General features: G+C 35.4%; 1 protein-coding gene across 2 annotated transcripts in view; it reads left to right on the forward strand.

Annotated features, from left to right (window-relative positions):
- Positions 1-16642, forward strand: part of LOC128229201 (potassium voltage-gated channel subfamily H member 2-like) — a 141406-nt gene that overhangs the window by 109534 nt on the left and 15230 nt on the right. Inside the window, exons 5-6 of one of the 2 annotated variants that reach the window (XM_052940941.1) lie at positions 14967-15130; positions 16084-16290. In XM_052940941.1, the coding sequence (XP_052796901.1) occupies positions 14967-15130; positions 16084-16290 (371 nt within the window). The remainder of the gene's footprint in view (positions 1-14966; positions 15131-16083; positions 16291-16642) is intronic. The other variant, XM_052940942.1, reaches the window with a different exon arrangement.

A 16642-nucleotide genomic window follows, 5' to 3' on the forward strand; every position in this document is an offset into this window, starting at 1 on the left:
ATTATACTTACAGAAGAATTTTCCGACGTCATCTTAACAGTTATTGAAACACATTATGGGATTCATTACTTAGAACAGTGCAGAATACTTAAGTGTTTTTAATGTTTAGAATCAGTGTTTGAACATCAATTATTCCAAATTAATATTTTGGACAGTGCAATTGCAAAATTTCTTGTGAAAACATCAAGAAATAATTCAAAGCATAATTGAGCTTGACACCAAGGCACGAAACTTATACATCTGACTGTATACCATCTACCTTGTTGTATGAACTGGTTTTAAATAACATCTTTGCGTTCCATGTTTTGTTCATGGTATGTCTTTGACATTCTACATCATTAAATAATAGTATCATAATGTTTGTTTCAAATGGTGTCATATCTGAAAAAAAGCTTTAAGATTACGTTTGTATCTATATAAATGTCATTCACACAAACTGACCGTGCTGAAACGCTCCTGTGAAATCATGGAAATACTCTGCATCGATAAGAAACACCACTCTTCTTTCTTTTTTTACTTAAACTTAGATTTAACAAAATCATGTTCAGATGCATTAATTGAAAACGATACCAAATCCCAACAAACCCAAGAAAGTGAAATGAGAGCTATGTTTACAACCAAGCATATTCTCGGCCACTGCGCAATGTGTGATCATGTACGAGCTATGTTTACAACCAAGCATATTCTCGGCCACTGCGGAAAGTGTGTGATCATGTACGTAATTGTTGAGTGGTTATATCGCTAAATATATATAATACTCAAACCGATGCAATGGTCTACTACGTTGACATGTTTTGTTTTATTTACAGTAATACAAGGTTAATACTGGGTCGAGCCAGCAGCTAAACAAATTACTAGATCCACGAATTGGTTTTAACTTGAGGTACATGGAACAGAGACTTAACGCGACGCAGAGTCACAAGACAACAGACTATTCAAATAGTGTTGTCTGTAGATGTGGTTTTAACATTGCCTTACAGCTAATATGGTTTATTTATTTTAATAACAATTGTAAAATTTTGTATTTCATATTGATTTAAAAGGTCAATGGAACTAAGCACGCCGGGCGTTCAATCACCATTGCCCTCTCATAAAGGACGCCGGTACAGAGCCTGATTTATAGTCAATTCCATGTAAGCTCACGCTTTTGGACTATGACGCATGTCTTTACAAACGACATATAAGGCGAATAATTATACGAGTATAATTTAGGCTCTTTTGGAAATTGTGCAAAGCATTATATTGCAAACGTGTGCTCCACTGGTGCAATCGGTTAGCGCGCCGTCCATATAGACAGTGTACAGGTTATGATATGCGGAGGCTGTGAGTTCGAGTCCACCAGGGTCACTGTTTTTAGCAGTTCAGTTCACCTATAGAAAAATATTCCAGGCATAGTCGTTGTGTAGGTAAGGGCCGTCAACAATGTTAAGTGGTTAGTCAAGCACATCTCAGTTCACAAGGCAACTTGACCATGTCCTAGCGAAGTGCATTGTTTCCTTTTTAAATTTACATTTCATATAAATAACACTATGTACCATTTAATAAACAGTTCATGTTATTATTTACATTGTAACATCACGATCAAACAGATTCGGTGGTATAAATCTTTCACACGGACTGAGAATAATCAGAAAACAATATCATATAAACAGAACACACATTCCAGAATGGTGTACCTGATTCCCTTATCACCAGAAACAGTTAGTCGATATTAATAAGATGCATACCTTTACTTGTATACAATTAATACATTTATCTAGACACAAATGTAGAAGACAATATTTTTAAAATTAATATGCAGCTTCAGAATCAAGTGAAATTCCTGAAGTTTCTTCAAAATTCCCTTTTCAGCACGTTTGTATGTTTACATATATCAAACATATAGAGAAGGTTGTTGACTTCTGATGATGCTAAATTTCTCAGCGAGCTGATATACGAAATCAAAATAAACGTAAAATAAAAAGGTTGGCCTGCATTCGCCTCGATCGGAAACGCTGCTTTCATATATTTGCACAAAATTATTTGCACAAAATTAATAAGCATGCTTTGAAAACGAATGAAGGATTGTTTGTTAGTTCGTTAAGTTCGTGTCGTCTAATGCGATTACCTCCTTTACAACTAATGACAAACCTAACAAACCAGGAATCACGACAATGTTTTCTAGTTCTAATAATATCTTTTCATACCAGTTTGGGTCGAGCATGGGTTTGAACGAGAAATAATCGGTTCAAAACACAATATTTACATTGATCTGATCTTTATTATAGAGAAAGCAATTTGAATTTTATAATACATAAACCGCATGAAGGGATAATGACGTCAGAGCAACGTCTTTTAGCCAATGCATACGAGATTACATTCGTTCTCTTAGAAATTAATATTCAGTAGCAAAAGATCTAAATATTTTTATTCGTAATAATTAGTAATGTAAATATATTATGATTGATCGCAATATATTCCGTGTGTTCATGCTGTATGAACGCAGGTTGGCACTATTGCAAATATCACAAGAAGCGAAGGCTCATTTCATGAATCTTGCTTGTGTGACTTCCTTCTCATTAAATATACGAATGTCAACTGAAGCAGTTACAGCCTATAACCCATCAGCACCTAACACCGGCAATCTTGATAGCATTGCCTAGCCGTCGCGCGCTTGTGCGTTAGTGGGAGTATGGTTCCCGTATTTCAATGACACAATATCCGGAAAGTCCTCACAACAATCTGTACTTCCGGCTGTTGAGTGACAAACATATTTTCTGTCCACTCATAGAGTATATTGCCTCGTTGAACTGATCATGCGACAACAATGACTGATGTGAAAGGACCATAGAACAAAAACATTGCTATTAATTGTATTGTTTAGTCCCTAATCATCTCCTGTTTCGCTGCCCCTTCAAAGGCACCAACCACATCAATTATTTATAATTACATTTTGATAACGTATATGTTTTCTGTCTTCACTGTATTGTTACCTTGTGTAATTCGTGTATAGTGTCAGTTAACCTTGAAGCTTGTGCCCCAAACAGGCTAATCATTGCTATCCGGGCCCTCTCCCTGTATTAAGATACTGTTAGAGATTATTCTGACCTTAATCTGTTGGAAGTAAAAGTCACCCTTGAAAGCACGTTGACATGTTGTCTAAGGTTTTTTCTTGCCTTCAGTCAAAATTTAATATGGTTTTATAACTAGTGTCATGATAGCAACGTAGGGATTAATCTTACTGGTTTATTCTTTTTTTAAATTGCGTCAATAAAATGGCCAAACTATCTCAATTTGTCGGATTAGATATCGCCTAATACATTTCACGGGTAGTTTTAGAATATTCGTTTCAAATCCAATATTTACTTGTGATTAATTGCAACGTTTATTTTTACAATTTCCTTATTTCCAACATGACAGATAATTAGTTGTTATCCAGCCTCATATGCATTAAGATTTTGTAAATGGTAACTCACATGCTAGATACTATGAACTTTAAATGGAGTTATAGTTTGAACTTGAATGGATGGAATTGGACACTAACTGTCACGCGTTGCTGCTCGAGAGTACTTCAAAAGCTTCTGTTACAAATGATACTTCCTACTTTAATGCGCCATTTTAGTAAAACAAATCATATTCCAAGATATTGGTCGAACCTTTATCTTTTAGAACCACATTATTTCGTTGAACTTTATGTAATGGCATTGCTATTTAATGTTGAAGTAGTGTATCTTACATACACTGGGCAGTATTGGGACTGCGCAGTGAAGTAAGCACTTCAATCATTAGTTTGAAAATTGAATTGTATTGTAAATACGATCTAAATATGTCTTCGTTGTTTATAATTGATTGTATGCATATGTGTAAATGGGTTTAAGACCTTCATGCAATAATCGTTCGAATTTGAATATGCGAGATTTGACATAAATCTTCCTTCGTTCCATACGTTCATCGAAATTGGTAGAAATAATGAGATGTTTAGAGCTTGTATATCAAGTATTAAAGATGACCACCTTTATGGACGCCAATACACCATTGACTGTGAAGAAAACTGAAACTGTGAGGGAGATGGCTGATAAATGGGTTTAATAGGAGTACTCGGGAGGGGGCCGTAACTGATGTTGGCAAAACTCGTGGCCCAATACTAGGGAGAGGGCCGTAACTGTTGTTGGCAAAAACAAGTGGCGCAATACTAGGGAGAGGGCAGTAACTTATGTTGGCAAAACTCTTGGCCCAATACTCGGGAGGGGGGCGTAACTGATGTTGGCAAAACTCGTGGGCCAATACTAGGGAGAGGGCCGTAGCTGATGTTGGCAAAACTCGTGGCCCAATACTAGGGAGAGGGGAGTAACTTATGTTGGCAAAACCCGTGGCCCAATACTAGGGAGAGGGCCGTAACTTATGTTGGCAAAACTCTTGGCCCAATACTCGGGAGAGGGCCGTAACTGATGTTGGCAAAACTCGTGGTCCAATACTAGGGAGAGGGCAGTAACTTATGTTGGCAAAAATCGTGGCCCAATACTAGGGAGAGGGCAGTAACTGATGTTGGCAAAACTCGTGGCCAATACTAGGGAGAAGGCAGTAACTGATGTTGGCAAAACTCGTGGCCCAATACTAGGGAGAGGGCAGAAACTTATGTTGGCAAAACTCTTGGCCCAATACTCGGGAGAGGGCCGTAACTGATGTTGGCAAAACTCTTGGCCCAATACTCGGGAGAGGGCCGTAACTGATGTTGGCAAAACTCGTGGCCCAATACTCGGGAGAGGGCCGTAACTGATGTTGGCAAAACTCGTGGCCCAATACTAGGGAGAGGGCCGTAACTGATGTTGGTAAAACTCGCGGCCCAATCCCTGTACATGCTTGATTTTATAATGTGGGTTAAATATTGTGTTAAAATTTGCATTCATATTCGCATTGTCAAATGTGTTCTCATGCAATAAAATATTATTAAATCAAATCGGAGTACTCGGGAGACATAAAACCTATCCTCTCTTATTCCAACGAAATTAATGTTGTTATAACTTGTATTCATTTTAGTTCAGTCCATGGGTTTTATGTGTGATTTTATAATTAAAAAAATACAATTGAATACAAATGGGATTACAGAAACAAAAACAAAATGAATGAACAGGATATAATTCCCGGAAATATTAAATAACAAGATAATTTAAAATGACATCCTTTATCAGAACTTTAATAGTACACAACTTAACCTCTACATTATTTAAGCTATCGGAAGCACAATGCTTGAAGAAAAAATGATCTACTTATTGTTACATAAATACATACAGACGTTGAAAACATTTGTGAGCGGATAAGACGCGATCATTGGAACCTATCTCCCGTTTGGTCTTAGCCCCCGTTAAAGCTTTGTGTTTATGAACTGCCCGTACTACAGTAAAATGTTGACCAGATAGTAATATTTTTTCCATTCAACACAAACTGACTCTTCGTGTCAATGCAATACAATCTAATTAAACACAGACTGTTCGTGACGTCACATTCCAGACTAATTCAATCACATAATGCCCGTGACAACGTATTCCATTTTTTTTTCAAATGCACTGAAACACCCTAATAAGAACCCGTTAATAGCTGCTGATGCTCGTTCTTTAGGAGATATTTTTTTGGAAAAGAATATGAGTGGTTATTTCCGCCATTTTGACCTTGTATACTCGTTATACCAAATGGCTGTAACTACGGGTTTATTTTTTATTTTCGAGAACATTCAGGTGAAGTCACATCAAGACATTATATCAATATATAAATAACAGCAATATAATAAACGCATTTATTTTGTTGCACGAGTTGTGTTACTTAATTTACAAACATAATGTCAGCCCTTCATTTATCCCAGATATACAAAGGTACCTTTCATATTTTATCTCTGCGATTATGTCATCAAAAAGGCGCATGTTTATTAATAATACATTTTATGTTTTGACGTGCAACTGAAAACATCATAAATGAGGTAAAAAATAGTAACACGTTGCCTGTTTGACCCAGAAATCAGAAGCGGTTTGGTAAATATAACCGTTATTGTGTGAAATATTTGCCATAACTGTTACAATGTAACAGTTTACTACAGAACTAGAATCAGTTAAATGACCGGTTCGTTTCCCAGAAGAATTGAGTACAACCAGTAAACAAGATAATACAAACAGCGGCAGCATTCCGACATAGTGCACCTGGTTCTGGTCCCTCTCCAATTGAACTGTCCGGATTGTGCTGAAATCTACTGGTGGAATATGAAAATGGTCTGGAGTCAATAGATCTTATTGCCAAATTTAATTGGCTTTCTTTACATGAAGACTGCGCAATTGTCTCCAGGTTTGCCTCGATCTAGTTGTCATAACATGAGGGTATTTTTTGTTGCTACTACAAGTTTCATTTCATTGAATTGCATTCAAGTAAACAAGAGAACGTTTTTATGGCCATAACTATCTTGTCAGTGATAAGTGACGACCAATGTTTAAAATAATAATTACGGTGAAAGACGCAAAAGCTAGAGCACGCATTCCCCGTAGGGAATGTTGAAGCTATTCGTTTTTGAAATGCAAATAAGATTTCTGATGTAAATCTTGTATTGAATTGATATTGAAGACAAAAAACGTGTCATTTCTAAATGCGAATAGTTATACAGATACGGGTTGGGTATCTATAGAGCTATGGAACTGAAGCTTCAAAGTATTGTATGAAATAGATTCATTTCTCTAGCATAATCAAATTACCTTTTACAAATGTCTCCGTGCCCTGTCTATATCCACCAAAATACAATGTAACATTTCTGTTACGTAAATTTGATAAAATATAATATTGAAAAGCTTTTCTATAATGTATGCTTTTGCCTATGTACATTACTTTTGGTTTGTTATATTTTTCAACATCTTATGAATAGCGTTGAGTTTGAAAATACGTTTGATTCAGAGTCAGAATTTCTTAATGATAATTTGTTTATGAAAAAGGTATGTTTCAATAAGCTCAAAAAAACCTTAAAATCATCGACTTTTTGTTCTTCGTTTGCAAACATGGAATTGAAGCATTACCTCAAAGTTCAAATAAATACATAACGTATGATATAGGCTGTTTAATAAAACTAAAGAAAGGGACAACATAAAAAGGCCAATACTTAAACAGTATGAACAATATCAACCATATTAAATGTTTAGTCAAGCCTCATTTGTATTCGAAAAGAAAACTTTATAGCATTTTAGTAAATAGAACTAAATAATTTCAATGAGCATATATGAAGTGAGTAAATACTGAAACTATAATGATAATGATTAAAACAGACATGTGACTGAACAGTGAACACAAAGAGAAAAGAATAAATATTAAATATTTACAAATGTCTGCCAATGTGTTATGGTCGAAGCTGCAGCCTAACATTTGACACAAGGCTTTACAGTCACTGAAGGAGTGATTTTCAATGTTTAAACAACACAGATATACAACACAAGTTAAGTAGGGCACAGCCGTTGTTGAGAAAGAGTTTAACTAATTTCAAACATATGGTGCATATACTTACATAATATTTTTCCGACGTCATCTTAGCAGTTATTGAAACACATTAAGGGATTCATTACTTAGCAAAGTGCAGGGTACTTGAGTTTTTTTTCAATGTTTATAATCAGTGTTTTGGACTTTAGTTATTCAAATTAATATTTTGAATATATTGCAATAATTCTGGGCAAAACATCAAGAAATCGTTGAAAAGATAACTGAGCTTGACACTAGGGCAGGAGAGTATTATATCTGACTATAAGTATATATTGAAAACGATACCAACCACGAACAAACTCAATAAAATCAAGTAAGCAATGTTTACAGCCAACATATTCTCAGTCACTCGGCAATGTTTACAGCCAACATATTCTCGGTCACTCGGCAATGTTTGATCATGGAGGAATTGTATCGCTAAAAATTTAATAGCCAATACGGCACAACGGTCTACCACTTTGATTTTTTTTTTAAATTATAGTAAAACAATATTAATTACGGGGTCGAGCTTAGCAGCTATACAATTAACTAGACCCACGAATTGGTTTTAAATTGAGGTACATGGAACAGACACTCAATGCGACGCAGAGTCACAAAACAACAGACTATTCAAATATTGCTGTCTACAGATGCGGTTTTAACATTGCCTTACAGCTAATATGCATCCGAGCTCAAGTTTTTGGACTATACCTCATATATTAACAAACGTAATATAAGACGTTTAATAAGCATACAAGTATAAATTAGGCTCTATCGATATGTGTTTAAAGTATCCTATTGCAATCGCCAGCCTCGATGGCGCAATCGTTTAGCGCTCCGTACTTAGAGAGAGTATAGTCTACGATGTGCAGTGGCTGCGAGTTCGAGCTCCATATTGGGCACTTGTTTAAGCAGTTAAGTTCACCTATAGAAAAATATTTCCGGCAGAGTCGTTTTATAGTTAAGGGCCGCCAACAATGTAAAGTGGCTTGTCAAGCACATCTTAGGTCACAAGGAATTTTGACCACGTACGTCCTAGCCAAGTGCATTGTTTCGTTAAATATTTACATTTCATGTAAGTAATTACACCATGTGCCATTTAATAACAGTTCATGTTAATGCTTTTATTGTTACATCTCCATCAAACAGATTCGGCCGTGTGAATCTCCCAGAAGGACTGAAAATATACAGAGAGCAATATCATATAAACAGTACAAGCATTCCAGTTTGATGTACCTGGTTTCCTTATCACCAGAAACAGTTAGTAGATATTTATAAGATGCATACTTTTGAAACTTGAAAATTATTCTAAACAATTAACACATTTATCTAGACACGTATGTAGAAGATATTATATTTCAAATTGATTTGAAGGTACAGAATAAAAGTGAAAATAAGGAAATTCCATCATAATTCCATTTTCTGGACATACTATGGGTGTTGACGTATGAAATATATGAATAGGTAGTTGATTCCTGTTGCCGTCGTGTTGTTGTTCTTTTTCTGCCAGCTTATTTTGCGGAATCAAAATAAACGTAAAATAATAAGGTTGTTCCGCAAACGTCTCGAATCTGCTTTCATATTATAGAACACCATGCTATGAAAACGAATGAAGGATTGTTTGCCTCTAATTCCGTTAAGTAAGTGTCATCTAATGCGGTTACCTTATTTACGAGTTATATCAAACAAACTGTATAAACGGTCCACAAACGGGCAACTAAAACACTATTGGCGTATATGGTCTCTTTTTATGCCAGTTGAGGTCAAGCGTGGGTTTGAACGAGAACAAAACGGTTCAAAACACAATATTAACATTTCAATGGTCTTTATTCTAGAGAAAACTTGACTTTTATATCATATCGCAAGGGATAATCGCGTTTATATTAGTATTAGTCACTATTACGCTCTGATTGCATTAGCGCAACGTCATTTAACCAATGTATATGAGGTTAAATTCGTTTTCTTTGCTATTAATATTCACTTGCAAATCGATCTAACTATTTTAAATCGTCATAAAACGTATATATAATATAAGGATTGATCGCAGTATGCACCGTCTGTTCATGCGGTATGAACGCAGGTCGGCACTATTGCAAAATTTCACAAGACTTGCTTCGTGACATTTGCTTGTGTGTCATCCTCCGTTCATACAGCAACAACACGTTGAAACTTTGGATCAGCCCATCCATGATGAAATACATTGACTGCTAAGGTAGGAAGTCTAAGCATTTGGAAATTAAGTTGTAGGAGTTGTAGGAGGTCTTGAATATTTGAAAATGTTAGGGTTTTGTTTGTTTAACCAGTATCTATTTGAGATAGTTTAATATTTAAATCATGAACATTGAAACTGATAAAATATAAAACAAATATTTCAATTATGATAAAGAGCAAAGCTGACAATTATGTAATTTCTACAGAATTGTAAAGTAGCCAAAACAAGTGTTGTTGTTGTTTTCTGTGTTTCTCTTCTGGTTCTGTAAATGATAGTTCTGGCTTCAATTTCATAGTGTGGTGTCCTAGTACAATGTTCAAATAAAATAACACTTCAGTTCTCGTCCCATATATTATCTGACCTACCTACAATAAACAAACATTAGAGTATGTCACAGGTCTCCCTTATAAGTCAAAATCTCGTTGTTATAAATATTGTGATTGTCTTTTCCATAAGTGTGGTGAATAACGGTACGGCTTTTGTCAAAGTACGCAACACAGTAGTGGTGCCTCGTAACTGAATGAAACCAACAACAAAACATGGAAAGGCTTGTTGCTCAATTCGAAAACAACTGACAATGCAAAAACACTATAGTCAGTTAAACGTTTTATTAAGGCAATAGCTCCTTTGTTATAATGATGTTTTCTTTTTTTTTTACGCAATCGTAGTCAAAACAGTTGAAAACGTACAATTGAAAAATCTTCTCACAGAACACTTTATACATTCAACCAGGAAGTTATTACACATCCATGTACAGTAGTTTTATCAACAGAATGTGCAAGACAATGTCAATATTCTCCAAGGAACTTATCATATTGATTAAATTTACTTTTCCCTCATGTGTTTTATGTCCGAATGGAAAATTTGGACGGAATCAATGCATTTTGTATGACTGTCTGCAGAACGAAGGTTTATGTGAATAATACTTGGCTGCTGGACACGCGGATTGCTCGGTAGCACTCCTGGTACACAGACTTCGTTTTCTTTCACCTCTCTCTCTCTCTCTCTCTCTCTCTCTCTATATATATATATATATATATATATATATATATATATCGCTCAGACACGCTACGTTTTTTGAAAACTGTTATATCTACATCTGAAATGAAATCCAACAACTCCCTGAAAATTCTCACTTCTAAACTTAAACCCAATAACTATTTGATGATTCCCACTTCTCAACAAAATTCCAGTACTTATCTTTTTCCCCCATTTAATTTGATCCGCATGCTGATTATATGAGAAACGTGAACCATATTCATTAGAAGAATGCTTTGAATTGCACACAATAGCATCTCAGGATTTTAATGAGTTTCAGTGCATTTATGTTTATTCTGCTTATACATAAGTAGATATAAGGGTTAAAACACTGAACAGTGTATGTTTGACTGCCTTCAAATATATCTTACATAATATGTATAATAAATCTAGCAATATATTTAAACTAATTTCAGTGTTAAAAATAAAAACTTAATTCATAAATGGTAATATATTTTTACATGGCAGGATGTCAAAGTTTGCCCAATAAACAATGCTTTCAAAATATGGCCTATATTTTATATAAATGTTCTGTGCGTTTTTGCCATATGCTCGTTAAATGGTGCATTTTCATGATGCAAGTACCGCCGCGGTGACCTAGTGGTAAGGGCGTCCGCCTACGGAGCGGGAGGTCGAAGGTTCTAGCGCACTGTGTTGCTAACCTATCAGATAGTTAAATAGTTAGTTCCGATTGTCGCTCGATATACAGGATAGGAATCGAGAGTTAAGATGTTCCTCGATATAGGTGTTCCGTAAGCCCAGTGGTCTTGCTCTTAACTGAGAGGGGAACACTACAATAAACATACTGTTTACTTTTTTTACTTTTAGACGCTTTTCGCACTATTCTGAAATTGACATGTTAACAGATATCTAAAAGACAAAGTGTCTGCCTGTCCCCTTTTGCGTTTTAAGAAATAGATATTGTACCTTTGGACAATGCATTCTCCGTAATTACGTGTTTGCCTTTTCTGTTCGTTTGTATTCGCAAAATAATAAGTTATGGATGATGATCTTAACCCAATAACCATTGTATTGATCTGTCAATTAAAGCAAGCATAGTGACATATTTCCCTGCCGCTATCTAATACCGATCACTGTAATTTCCCCAGTTCATCCGTTATAGAAGCCAACCATATCATGCAATATTTGAATCTTTGATGCCAGGGACTGTGAATATATATCATATTCGTTGCTACTTACCCTGGGGAGGTTAACCAGTACTAGGTGCATTCATCTCTGCAAGGAAACCTGAAACACAAAGATTATAAGAGATGCGCTTGGAGATTCCTGACTGTATCTCCAAGCGCATCTCTTATAATCTTTGTGTTCTATTCAATCCCAATGTCAATTTCCAATCACACTTGGCATACAACAAGCTATGTAGATGTATGGGTGGTAATGTTGGTTACAGTTAGCTCTTACACAAGTTACCGAGGTGTAACGATGGAAGTGATGCTGTCAGATAGTGTCAGTACCAAACTTATCAGACAAGTTTGCATCGATGAGTACACATTAGGCATTATGGCACGTTCTGTGTAAGAGAAACATTTGAGCGTGAGAACACAAAATGGAGAATTCGATTAAGAAGAATTACTCGACTGAATGTCTCCAACGGCTTTTCGATCGTTGTTCTCATTGCAAGAGTCCGTCTCGCCAGACGTTTCCGTATAACATTTTTAAATTGTGTATATATATTCAGATAATTAAATAATGTTCGCTTAAATCAAGTGAGAAAGTCTCTGTTTTAGACCAAAACCTAAATCTAAATCTAAATACCGTAGCCATTTAGTACTTATGTGATGCATCGTGGTATTGACGTAGCATTCATTTATCGCTGACTAAAGGGACAGCGTTAAATATTAAGTTAGTTGACTGTGACCGTCTTCAAATCCTGAATGTCTGACATACTTAAGCTGCTTTCGAAGTTAAGCTATTATTACGCTAGACAATTTTACAATAGAAAACGTGTTACCCGTAAAAATGAAGCTTTACCTACAATGTTCCAGTTAAAATCTCACATGCTGCCATGGTAACATTAAGATTTAATAAAGGCCATTTCCGACATGCTCTGCAATATGAATGAGTATTTTATAATCGAATTTTGCATGTTATGTGAATTGGTTAAATATAATTTATCTTTAAATTGTTTAAAACCACGTTATAGCTAATTTTAAGTGATGCTATTAAAGTGCCAATAGGCATTTGAATTCTTCGGAAACATGGCTAATAAATCTATCTTCATTGGTTTATTTGAAGATCATTTCGCTTTCCCGATGTACACTCCGATAGGCTATGATATATAAGAGATCGGCCGATACTGTCATGTCAAATACGATTGAATTGGATTCCGGGGAACTGACACGTGTGTCAGATCAAACGCTTGTAAATAAATGAGGTTTCGACTGTACAACGAGTGTAAAACATATTATTACAACGTTCGTTGACACGCTGTTTCGCGAGATCGAGGTCTTATGATGTGATCAAACCCGGTGTACAAGAAGGAAACTGGCTTGGTGGCAACCAACCGGATCATAGTTTCATGATATACGCCAGATACTTTATAATCCGCTGATTTGCTAACCTTGGGTTTAAGTCAGTTTGCACGAGTCTACACGGGCAAACCTTGTAAATGACCTACACCAATACCTAGGTTGTAAGAGAAAGACGACATAAAGACTTAAAGGTGAGAGAGAGAGATTCTTTACGACACATGCATCTTTCGCAGTGTTTGCGCAATTTTCCAGTTCAAAATTAACTACGGTTGTCTACCACGAAAATCCACGTAAGAATAAAAATAGCTTCGGTATATTCATCTGTACTCATAAACATATATGATTGGGAAACTGCTTTGCGCTATTTTAAACAGAGAATCACAGACAACATCATGAGTGTTGAGTTTAATAGTTTAACCATGTTAAGTGACCTCACACGCCCCCCCCCCACTAGGTCGCATTGACAAGTCTAGGCTTGTAATGAAACATACTGTAGTTGCCGATTTTGGACAATCTTGGTTCTAGCCCCTTTAATAAGACCACGCAACAACAGTACAGTTGTAAAAGTAAATAGCTGGTACTATAATACTAGGTTAATTTTCAATCACACTCGACAAACTGAAAGCTATGGAGATGTATAAGTGGTAATGTTGGTTAAACTCGAATAAAAACAAACTGTATTGGTTGTTCAAGCTGGGTTGAAGTTTCTGATCGTGTCTGTGTTTAGTGTCAAACATGTTATTGTTTTGCGAATATCCAAGCTGGCTTCCTTGTTATATTTTTAGCTGGTCTCTGTTGCTTGTGGTTAGATAATATTTATTCATACCCACCCTAAAGTCTAAATAATACCTGTGTTCTTGTTGTAATAATCTATCAAGGTGGGAGAGAAAAACCAGCAAAATCAGTTGAGCGCTTCTCCTCATTGTTTAAGATATGACATGAAACATACACCCGTTGAATTGCCACTTTTATTTTGTATTTTTTATCGTGTTTAAGCCATAATGCAGCAATATATTGTATATAAAGCTAAGAAAGTTCACTATTTTTATCACCATTTAGAACTATTCTCAGTCCTCCAAAATGCAGTTTTCCTTTTGGTTTTCTCCTACATACATTTCCAAACCAATATAACACTGTGTGTATTATTGGCGCACATCGCATACATAAATGCTAGGGAATGAAAATCGGCCTGAAATCACAACCGATCTTCGCATATAATCCGAAATCAAAAGTTTATTAAATGTTTGAACTTAAAGATGCACTCTTACTACCAAATATGATTTACCACATTTAAAATTGTTTAATATACCAAAAAAGATAAATAAATGCGGAAAACAACGGTTCTTAAGAAGGTTACCGAGTTCCATGTGAAAGAAAGATGCAGAAAACATGGTATTTCTACTTTATGAGACAATAGTATATCGCAGTAGATTTGCACTTACCAATCATGATACTTCAAATCAGCTTAATGTTACTACAAAATAAAATAAACTGTTGTTTGTTTTTACTTTATATTTATATTTTAAGACAATACAAAACATAGCGATATTCGATTTCGAGATTCCGAGATTATGCAATCGGTTATCAGCGTAAACGATAAATTTTTGACGATACTCTCATATTCCTAATATATGTGTTTTTCTACGTTTTTGTTTATCTATTGACAACCAATATTCTTTAATCCGAGTACGTTATACAGCCATTACTGTCACCTATAAAAATGCACTAATAATCATTATATATATGAATTATTGTAACACTTGCAGATTTTACTGGGACCTGTTCATGCTGGTGTTGCTGATCGCAAACCTGATCATCCTTCCCGTCGCCATCTCCTTCTTCAACGATGATCTCTCAACCCAGTGGATTGTCTTCAACTGCATCAGCGACACAGTCTTCTTCTTCGACATTCTTATTAACTTCAGGACAGGTCAGATATACTTTTGTATAAGAACGTATCCGTCTACTATTTTGTATTATTATTATTTTACCAGATGTTTGATTATCTATTATAATGGATGGTAAACCCATGCTTGGGTTAATGTTCTCTGGAATGGTGCAGTTAACGAACCGTTTGACCAATAAAAGCTTCAGTAAAACTTTCTTCATATACGAATTAATCGTCTCAAAATATTTTCGATCGTAAATTCCGATAAAAGGATTGTCTGTTCAAATAGGTTAATTCTTTTTTAACCAAATTCATGACTCTGTGCGCGTATATATATTTTTTTTAGTTTATGGGAAATCTTAATGATACGCAAATGCTATCTGTATTTATTGTCTTAATGCATCTCCAAGATAATAAACTTATCGTAACCAAAGTGCTTCAATCATGATAATCGACAAAATCCGTCCGCTAGTTCAAGTAGAAAATTGATTGGGCTGTGCTTTGAAATATTTCACGAGCATGCAGGATGTTTACTCGAAACCCATAAAACAGCATTTGCAGAAATGCTGTTGCTTAATGGTAGCAGCATGGGGGATTATTTTGGCATTGCAGGCCAAGGATATGTTATCAAAACTTGAGAGACTAGGTTAATGGGCTAAACTTGTTGACCAGATTGCATTTCATTTGCAGGTGCATTAAGAGACATTTTATTCAAGTTATTCAACGAGTTTTAAAGAGTACAAACATCACGTTCAAGGCAAATTTTATGCAGGCGGTAGATTTATTTCATCTGCTCTATAAAGCAGCGATAGTTTATAATGTGATTTTATTTCACTTTATCTTAAAAAACATAATAAGCAAGGTACAAAACAACTAATTATATAATTTTGAAAGATATCCCAGTTTACCATTATCACAATCGTCACCTTGGTGAGTTATATACATGTATTTGAAATTACAGTATTCAATTTTGGATTGTTTATTTCTCTTTTCAGGGATTATTTTGAACGACTTTGCGGATGAGATCATCTTAGATCCAACGCTTATAGCAAAACATTACTTGAAATCATGGTTCTTTTTGGACCTTATAAGTTCCATACCAATGGACTACATATTTTTAATGTGGGACGCAGAGGCGGATTTCAGCCAGTTGTTCCACGCAGGTAAACACGAGGAACTGGACGCTTCCCCTTACTGGCAAGGTGATCATTCTGCCAACAAACAATCCGTGTACTGTCAATTGTTACTGTCTTGTCACATTTTCTTAAACATTTTGCACTGCATTTTGGTGTCTGCTTACACTTTCCATTGTTCCCCATCGCTGGCAGGAGCTCAGACCACTTTTGACTGGCTTCTGTAAAAGAAATACTTTTATATCGTACATGCTTATGCAATAACTATTTATTCCGATCCTTAAATAAAAAGCCTGAGCTGCCGGAGTCTTGATGCAAAGTACATATTCCTTATGGTTGTTTTGAAATGATACGCTTTAAGCATAAGCCATTCTATTGGTCAAATTTATGGTAAACGTAAATTTGAACAAATTTTTATTTT

This window comes from Mya arenaria, chromosome 3, assembly GCF_026914265.1.
Source record: "Mya arenaria isolate MELC-2E11 chromosome 3, ASM2691426v1".
NCBI classification, from domain to species: Eukaryota; Metazoa; Mollusca; class Bivalvia; order Myida; family Myidae; genus Mya; species Mya arenaria.